Source organism: Triticum urartu, chromosome 2A (genome assembly GCF_056163025.1).
Source record: "Triticum urartu cultivar PI428250 chromosome 2A, HENAU_Tu73, whole genome shotgun sequence".
NCBI classification, from domain to species: Eukaryota; Viridiplantae; Streptophyta; class Magnoliopsida; order Poales; family Poaceae; genus Triticum; species Triticum urartu.
In genome coordinates this window covers 308,117,613-308,127,217 of record NC_141874.1, presented here as the reverse complement: position 1 = coordinate 308,127,217, position 9,605 = coordinate 308,117,613, and the positions used below count along the sequence as shown (strand labels likewise).

Sequence of the window (9,605 nt, the reverse complement as noted above, 5' to 3'; positions counted from 1 at the left end):
TCCCTCGGTTAACCGTTGGAGTATCAAACGAAGTCCAAATGATACGAAACTTGACAGGCGGTCTACCGGTAGTAAACCAAGGCCGCTTGGCAAGTCTCGGTCCAATCCAGAAATGTTTAATCCCACACATGAAAGAAAGCTAGAAATGGCCACCGGAGGAGAACGAAGCGCCGGAATGCAAAACGGACAACGGGAAAAATGCTCGAATGCTAGAGACGAACACGTATGCGAATGCAATGCACATGATGACATGATATGAGATGCATGACAATGACAAACAACACACAGAGACAAAAACCCGAACCCGAGATAATAAATATAACTTAACGCCGGAAACGGCAAGAGTTGGAATACAAATAGGGAAAGTTACATCCGGGGTGTTACACGGCTCGAGGCTAGGGTTTGCCCGGGTGGGCTGCCCCGGCTTATAATTACGCTCGGAAGAAAAATAAAAAGAAATACTAAACAGACTCCAAAAATTCCGAAATAAATTTTCACGGGCTTCTAAAATCAAGTCGCACAAGGTGAATATTTATTTGGGACCTAAATGCAATTTTGAAAAACGCACATTTTTCCTAAATTCAAATAAAACACCGAAAAACTCCGAAATAAAATCCTATTTGATTGTTTTATTAAATCCTCAATATTTCTTTATTTTGGAAAAGTCATTTTATTCCCTCTCTCATATTTTTGTAATAGAACTAATTGATGATAAAAATAGATAAAATCAAATGATCTTATTCTCAAAATTTAAGGAAACTCAAATATGAAAATAACGAAATCCCCAACTCTTTTCGTGGGTCATTGAGTTGCGTAGAATTTCTAGGATCAACCAAAATGCAAAAATAAAATATGGTATGCAATAATGATCTAATGTATAACATCCCAGATTGAAAATTTGGGATGTTAGATAGAGGAGCAGGGGAGGGCCAAGAGGCCGTCGGTGGGGGTGGATCAGCATGACGTGGTGGGGCCATGGCAGCAGCCGGATCGGGGCGGCGACGGAAGGCCATGGAGGGTGTGGTGCATGCGGGCGAAACCAACATGGGTTGGTGGAGCAACGGATGCGGGCAGGGTCAGCGGTTAGGGGCACTGCGAGGAGTGGAAGGCAGAGGGTAGGGGCAGAAAGCCGTGGCGAGTCCTCGGAGAGGAGAGGAAGGCGACGGATCAGCCCGTGGTGTTGGGCAGAGAGAGATGTGGATGGCGGCGTTGTGCAAAGAGAGATGGCGGCGGCGCTGAGTAGAGAGAGATGACTGCGGCAGGGGTGGCGCTGAGTAGAGAGAGATGACGTCCATAATCTTGCGGAGGTGTTCCTCAACCTACATGAGGTTTGCACATTCCCTTCCCTTTTTCTGAATCTTTTTTTCTTTAATTTCCTCTGTTATGCGTACGATTACTTGCTAGCCTGTAGCATAGCCATTTTCAATGTTTTCATATAGAATTTTATTTGGCTTGTGCTTTCATATTTTTACAGGCACCCCAAGTGTGGGAAGAATAAAATGTAATTCAATCGTTGGGTGTATTGTTCAGATGAGTTCGTCCTGTGCTGGAAGGTGAGCTGAACCCAACCTAGGCCTCAAGTTTCTCCTGTCCTTTGAAGTGCATTGTTATTTCTGTGAGGTTCACATGTAATTTTTTCAACTATAGTACTCAGTGAATGAGACAAGGCACTAATGCATTTAATTTTGCGGTGTTCAGCTGCAGGAATTCAGTTTGTTTCTGGTTTTTTGGAAGTCATAGATTGTTTTGTGCCAGAGACAGGACAAGTAATGCTCTAACCTTGGCAGCAAAAATGGTCTAAATTTCATATAGAAGGCCCTAGAATACTTTGCATGTGTTCATTCAAATATATGGAGTTGACCTGTATGTGTTGCTTCTGTGCACACTATGTTTCATATGAATTTGTAGGAGAGAAACTCTATAATGGTAATGAAGTATTGTCGATATTTACTCTGTTGCTTAAGGCCTAGGCATCCTTTTGGATGCAGTTATGGTAGCATGTGTGTTTGAGAGAAGTGGATGGAAAATTGGGGACTGAAACAAGTGGAGAAGAAAGTTATTAGTTGATTCTCACATCAGATAGAAGTTGTCTCACGAATGTTTATTTATTTAGTGACCAGGCATGAGATCTGGAATATTGAAGAGCAACAATTGGCAGAAGTATTAGATGAGTTTGGGAATACATGGTCATGTATGGAGTATTTTCATGATTAGTTTTCCATCGCTCGGCTCCTGAAGGCATGATGCCTCATTTCAATTCTCTTATCTTGATGTGTTTGTATTCAGAAAATTAAGGCATGATTCATCATTTAGATTATCTTATCTCCGTGTGTTTGTATTCAGAAAATCAATTTGCTTATTTTTTGCTTTCTTAGGGCTATAAAAAGAGAAAACTCCATCGCTAAAAATCTTTTAAAGAGATTGAGGATAAAAAAATCCAAGCAAACTCCGCTTTTCTCCCGTATTTTTTGTGCGCGCCTTAATCTGTGTTGGGAGAAAGATATTGCTCTTTGTTCAGAAAATGTTTATTAGATGGAAAATACTCGGCATTTAAATTTTTTTCTTCAGATGTTTTGGGTTTTTTTAGTAGGCTGCTCGACAGGTCTTGCGTTTTTTGCAAGATTTGTATGGATTCGTGGTTCATGACTATAACTATGAATGTATGATGGCCTATAGGAGATATGTCCGTTCTTTAATGATCATTGCGGTTTCTTTGATTCCTACTATGCTAGTTATTCTGTCTGTAGGCCAGCATATTATTTTAATTCTTTCTAACTGCCTTTCTATACGTAGAAATGCACACCTACTTCCAAGCTTAGTACTGGTCTCCTTGCAGTTACAACCCCGAGGTTTAGCTTCTGAAACAGTCTGCTAACATATGCTTAACTACTTAAATGCACTGATGTTTGTGTGTTCTTTTGTAGAAAATCGCCATGCCCAGACGGCAGTGCCAGGTGTGCCTTATTTCAAGCTGCTGAGAAGAAAACCGCTGCACCAGAAGAACCTATGCAGAAGCTTGATGCAGAAGACGAGGTGCAGCTTCTTTCAACCCCTCATACTATATACCGATATATACACACATGTCTCCCTCTTCACTGGTTTTCTTTCACGTACCAGGTGAGCTCTGGTGGTAAAGCTGAAGCTTCTTCACCTCCTGTTGAAGAGAAGGATGGTAAATATGGCCAGGCTCAAGTGACCAGGAATAAATGGTGCTGCTTTTTATGTTGTCCATCTATCTATGCATCCTTCAGTTTGTACCGGCATAACAAATATTCGTTTCTGACTATAAAACTTTCAGTTAAGAAACTCCACTGCTGGAAAGGGAGCTGGGGCACTAAAGAAACCGGGATAAACTATCTATAGATACAATAGCAAATTGCTCTAAATTCATTTTCAGTTATCATCTCTGGCCTTTCTATTTCTAAGACCATCCTTCTCGCTGTTGTCTATTATATAATCTTAGTTTCTCCTTGATGACATCGCAAGAAAAGAATGGTGCTCTTATGCGAGTCGCTTCGCCATCCAACAACACTCCATTGCACTACTTTTTGTCCAGCTTCAAGCCGAGCCAGTGAATGTGTGTTCCTTGCATGACGTTTAGTATAACCAAATGCTTCTTATTAAGTATGCTTTCAAAACTAGAGTATTTGGCTGCTCATGTAGCTCTGCCAAAGCAATGCAAAAAAACTACATTTTATGCTTTCAGTTAGGGTGGATTTGTGTCTTCAGAGATGAGGCAACCTTACGTGTACATATTCACAGATACTTCCTCCGTTCCTAAATAGAAGTCTTTAGAGATTTAAATACGGACTACACACAAAGCAAAATGAGTGAATCTACACTCTAAACTGTGTCCCTTTATCACACTTCCAGCAGACATGAGTTCTCGTGTTTTTACAGCTTTGTGGCAACATGATTCGATGCAGAAGATTCAACTATGTAAATTGGAATAAAGAAAATTAAACACTCAGGTCAATGGACTGTTCTTTTATTTGTCTATGGAACAACTCTTCTTGTACATGTTTGTGCTCTGTTCCATAGCATGCTAGTGCTCTGACCACTTCATATCCATGTATTTAGCAGGTTCTACGATCTCTTGTGTTGCACTGTTGCTGCGTCTCGATCTCCTGCTTTGTTGCATCTTTGTTCTGCTCCTTGATGTTTGCTTACTTTCTGTCTAGCTAAAATGCTTTTCTGGATCTGGCAAGGCGCCGTGTATTGTTCGTCCTCATGCTGCTTATATTCCATGCTTGCATGTGAGCAGGATGCGTCTACTTATTTGAGTACATACAGACATGCTTCTTTAGTGTGCCCTTCTATCATCTCATAGTTATCTTATTTGTTGTTCTAAATAATTATTGCAGGAGGGAGCAGCAGGCAAAAGAAAATCCAAAGCAAATTTTGCTCAGCTGTAGCGTCTTCCACTAACAATAAGTCTGCACAGCAGCCTGATAGGTTAGTTCTTGCAACTAAAAAACACAAGTCTTTCAGTTGCTCACCATTCGCTGGTAAAAAAGCATAGTGATTTTCCTTTATACATACCCAACTGAAGAACACCTTAGTTAAATCAATCAATAGTGAGTTGTATTACTAGAGACGTACTTAGGAAAATGCCCTTAGGCGTGACACACTACATGGTTACCTTATTTAGTCCCAGTTATTGATATCATATTGAGATAACACTCCGCCAAGCAGAATATTTGTTTTTATATACTTCCAGATGCTAATTTACTGTTCTTGATTTTGGCGGGGATATTCCTTCATTACTTGGTTAGCTGTCAAGACTCACCAATTTTTGAATATCTTCCATTGCTAAATTTAGTTCAACATTTCCACTCTGATCAAGCCATGGTGCATATTGCCTCAGATTTGCTTATTTGAGTGTGCTTTTATGCATAGATTTTGATTTGTTTGTTTTTCATTTTTTAGGGATATGAGGAGACAGCTCTATTGTTGGTAGTGACTGCAAACATGGACTCCTCTTCGCTGGACGGGGAAAACAAAAATAATAATCTAGTAGGCAGTAAAATTACATGGCTGATCTCGGTTTTGTACATCTTAGGTCAGCATTATGAGTTCTACTTCCCATAAGAGAGTGTATTTTGGTGGTACAGATTGTTTCTATCTTAGAGCAAGAAGCCAAATCATGTCGTTCATTGTAAATCTTGAAAAACTTGTTTATTGTCACTTCTATATCTGTTATAAACTTTTGTTCCTGGTGTGGTACTTGTCAATCTTGGTTTGCCCTTCCATTTCAAATTTGCCCTTCCACTGCAGCAATATGTCATTGTGTTCTTGAATTGATTCCTCATTTCATGTCTGCACTTCTATTACAGTAGAACATGTTATAAACATGGCCCTGGGCATTGTTTGTCCAGTAACCTTCAAAAGAGAAGAGATGGCTATAGAGAGTGGCTCCATCACTAAAGAGATGACAAATGTTGTGCAAGGCATTGTTTGTTCAGCTCCTTTCAAAAAATGAAGGAATTACAGTGCATGTGACCTATATAGGGGATGTGAAGGACAAATTGCTATGGATCCAAAGTGGGAGGGGAGAGTTACCAACAACGTATCAAGGACAAAGCATGACATGGATTCCCAAGTTCTAGCTTACATAGAAAAATTATATAGAGAATGCCCGCATTTTGAAAACTCCATTACATAGTTCGAAGCTATTTTCTTTCAATTTTCATTATTAAAAGGATTCTATTATTGCCAATCTATTAACAATTTATTGTGAAATTATTAAGGATAATTAATCCCAGCGGTTAATCAGGAAAATCCCCGTTTCCCCTCACCTGCGGTTGCAACTCCAGCAACCAGCGTGACAGTTCACAGTTCCTTCCATCCCTACGCATCTCAGGAGGCGCCTCTTCAACCTTGTATATAATCTGTGAAAGATGATCAATAAAGTCTACACATGTTCATTCTATTTGTTTCTCTCTCGCTTGTGTCTTGATTACATTTAACAGAAATAACTCTTGGTTTGAAATGAGACCCTAGGGGTAAAGTTAGTATACATGTTATTTAGACAGCAAGCCTCCATTTTTATTGTAGACAGAAGGCCCCCATTCTTTTTTATTAAGGGGGTTTAAATTTGTTACCATATGTGTTTGCTCACAACTAAACCATGGATTTTTTTAAATATATGTTTTTTTCAAACTTAGATTTCTCATCATGATAACCGTATTTTCAACTAATACAATGCTTCTTTAGCTGGTTTGTACATCAGTACATTTTATACAATTTTTTTCAAACTCAGATTTGCAGCGCGATAACCATATTTTCAATATAGCGTGGTTTAACACATGAGCTTTCTACTACCAATATCGAATATGTTCCTGCAAAATAAAACTATTTTCATCGACAACATGGTTTTAGCGGGTCGCTGCGCCATTTGGCGCAACGGGTCAACTAGTATCCCTTAGTTTCCGCTAGGACCCCGCTGCCACGGGAGGGTAGGACAAAAGATGTCATGCAAGTTCTTTTTCATAAGCACGTATGACTATATTCGGACTACATGCCTACATTGCATTGATGAATTGGAGCTAGTTCTGTGTCACCCTATGTTATGACTGTTACATGATGAACCGCATATGGCATAATTCTCCATCACTGATCCATTGCCTACGAACTTTTCATATATTGTTCTTCGCTTATTTACTTTTCCGTTCTTGTTGCTATCATCACTACAAAATACCAAAAACATTACTTTTGCTACCATTACCTTTTTCTAGCGTTACCACTACTACCATATTACTTTGCTACTAAATACTTTGCTGCAGATATTAAGTTTCCAGGTGTGGTTGAATTCACAACTCAGCTGCTAATACTTGAGAATATTCTTTGGCTCCTCTTGTGTCGAATCAATAAATTTGGTTTGAATACTCTACCCTCGAAAACTGTTGCGATCCCCTATACTTGTGGGTTATCACTACAGTAGAGAGTGATAACGTTTTTGCATTGCTTTATACTAACTTATCTCATGAGTTCTTGTTGAGTTTTGTGTGGATGATGTTTTTGAGATTTAGGAAAATCGTGATATGAGGGGAATTAAGGAGACACAAAAGCTCAAGCTTGGGGATGCCCAAGGCACCCCAAGATAATATTTCAAGAAGTCTCAAGCATCTAATCTTGGGGATGCCCCAGTAGATATCGCACCTTTCTTCTTCAACAATTATCGGTTGAGCCTAAGTTTTTGCTTCTTCACATGATGTGTGCTAGTCCCGGAATGTCATTTTGTTTTTCTTTTACTTGGTGTTTTAATAAAATACTTAGATTTGAATGTTTTTAGATAAGAGAGTCCTCAAATAGCTACCCATTTACATAACTACTCGCTTGATCTTCACTTATATCTTTTTGGAGTAGCTTGCCATTTAATCTTGTGTTTCACTTATATCCTATGAGTAAATTGTTGAATGAATTGAATATCATGAACTTGAAATTATATCATGCCTAGTGGTAGCTTCACATTGGGTTTAGAAAGTGAAATCTTTTGAAGCTTGACAATCACAATATTGGTCATACAAGCAATTCATGAATAATTAGTATAAGGAAGAGAACTTTCACACGTAAATGCACTATCTTGGAAATCTTTTGTGATTGTGAGCCCCCATCAAAATATTATATGCAAAAATTGTTGACCCTGGACAAGGAAGACAACATAATGGTTTATGTTTGTTCATATTCACATAGAAGTTATATTGTCATAGATCCTTCCACATGTGGTGTTCCCCCCACCTTTGCTAGCCAAAAATTTCGCACCAACTAGAGATACTACTTGTGCATCCAAAAACCCTTAAACCCAAATCTTATTTTCAATAGTCCACCATACCTACCTAAGGATTGAGCAAGATCCTTCAAGTAAGTTTTCATTAGTGCAATAAGGCAATGAAAATTGCTTCTAAAAGTATTAGATCATTTAGTGTAAGAGAAAATTGAGCGTTGTACGAACTTGTGATGGCAAAGAATAAAGGCAACAGACTGCATTATAAAGGTTGCTATCATAAGGGGCAATATAACGTGACGTTCTTTTGCACTAAGGGGTTGAGCATACAAACAAAAAGCGCATGCAACCTTTGCTTCCATCTGCGAAGGGCCTATCTTTTACTTTTCATTTTTACTTTCATGCAAGAGTCAAAGTTTTTCTCTTTGTTACTTTTTATTTTTCTCTTTTGGCAAGCATCATGTGGTGAGGAATGATCTAGGCACATATATGCAGATGGATATGGGTAGCATGAGTTATTATTGTTGACATCACCCTTGAGGTGAATACGTTTGGAGGTGAAATTATAAGCCCCTATCTTTCTATGTGTCCGGTTGAAACGTTTTGCTCATGTGTATGAGGTGAGTGTTAGCAATCATAGAGGACTATATGATGGTTGAGTATGTGGAGCTCTTACTTAAACTCTGTTGAATAAGTTGAATTACAATTGCTTGGTGACTGAGAACATAGGTTGCTGAGTTTCAAGAGAATTCATTGTTTGAACCTTAACATGTGAATTGGTTGCTAATTTAACATGAGAAGTTTTATAAGAAAGAATTGCTGTTATGATGCTAGGAAAGGTGATTGAGATTGTCATTGATCAAACTTGTGCACTTCGCTAGCATTCACACTTCATAAATTATTTCTTTTATCATTTACCTACTCAAGGACGAGTAAGACTTAAGCTTGGGGATGCTGATACGTCTCCAACGTATCTATAATTTATGAAGTATTCATGCTAATATATTATCATTCTTGGATGTTTTACAATCATTTTATATCATCTTTATATCATTTTTTGGGACTAACCTATTGACCCAGTGCCAGTTGTTGTTTTTTGCTTGTTTTTTACATCGTAGGAAATCAGTATCAAACGGAGTCCAAACACACAAGCTCAACCTGATGTATCTAATCAAGTTTCCGGTGCAAACATACAAGCTCATGTTGTTCTTGAGCCTAAAGTGTCTAATGAACAGACTGCTAATGAAGTATTTGATGCAAACATTTTACATGCTCCTAGTGATGAACATATAGTGTCTAATGAGGGATCTAATGCAAGCATTTTGCAAGCTCCCATTGTAGGATTTAGTGTCTAATGATGATCTGCTATGTTGAGAGAACATAGAGATTTGCAGGCATTGATGACAAGCAAATTATTGTACATTTTCATGGCTTGTGGAAACGTCGAGGCCATCTACCAGAAAGTCCCCGTATCATGGCAACGTGGCATAAATACTTTTCTAATCTATTGTTTGAAAATATTGGCATACTTGTGTAGGATACAAATATTGATATGCAGTTTGCGCACTGGTTATAGGTGCAATTACACTTCGATATTTTCTGCCAGAGAACAAATAATTCAAGCAGGTATAGACCATGCTAGTAGTCCTTGTACACCATGTTGCATTTTGTGTTTTTGGTGCTTACATCATTTAGTGTTTTATAATCTGAACTACTTTGGATCATTAGCTGGTTTTCAAAGTGCATGTAGCTTCACATTTCTCAAGTTATGTTGATTTCTGGAGTGCAAGTGCCTTTGTATTTTTTAAGTTAATTTTTCGCCGCTGGTAACATGAATTCGTGGATTTTCCACTGCACACAAATCATACAGGCAGGTCAT

General features: G+C 38.5%; 1 protein-coding gene across 17 annotated transcripts; it reads left to right on the top strand.

Moving 5' to 3' along the window:
* The first annotated feature begins 939 nt into the window (after positions 1-939).
* Positions 940-5,930, top strand: LOC125537284 (uncharacterized). 17 transcript variants are annotated; one of them, XR_015616331.1, is made up of 10 exons: positions 940-1,328; positions 1,475-1,553; positions 1,699-1,766; positions 2,114-2,191; positions 2,794-2,849; positions 2,925-3,033; positions 3,118-3,172; positions 4,365-4,455; positions 4,930-5,062; positions 5,340-5,930. XR_015616331.1 is itself a non-coding variant. In XM_048700582.2 (9 exons), exons 4-9 carry the CDS (start codon positions 2,168-2,170, stop codon positions 4,958-4,960), a joined length of 366 nt encoding a protein of 121 aa, XP_048556539.1. In that variant the 5' UTR covers positions 940-1,328; positions 1,475-1,553; positions 1,699-1,766; positions 2,114-2,167; the 3' UTR covers positions 4,961-5,234. The 17 variants fall into 17 exon arrangements, 2 of the variants coding, with proteins under 2 accessions (XP_048556539.1, XP_087399930.1); XR_015616330.1 differs by having other exon boundaries at positions 5,337-5,930; XR_015616336.1 differs by lacking the exon at positions 5,340-5,930 and adding an exon at positions 4,182-4,256 and having other exon boundaries at positions 4,930-5,234.
* The last annotated feature ends 3,675 nt before the right edge of the window (positions 5,931-9,605 follow it).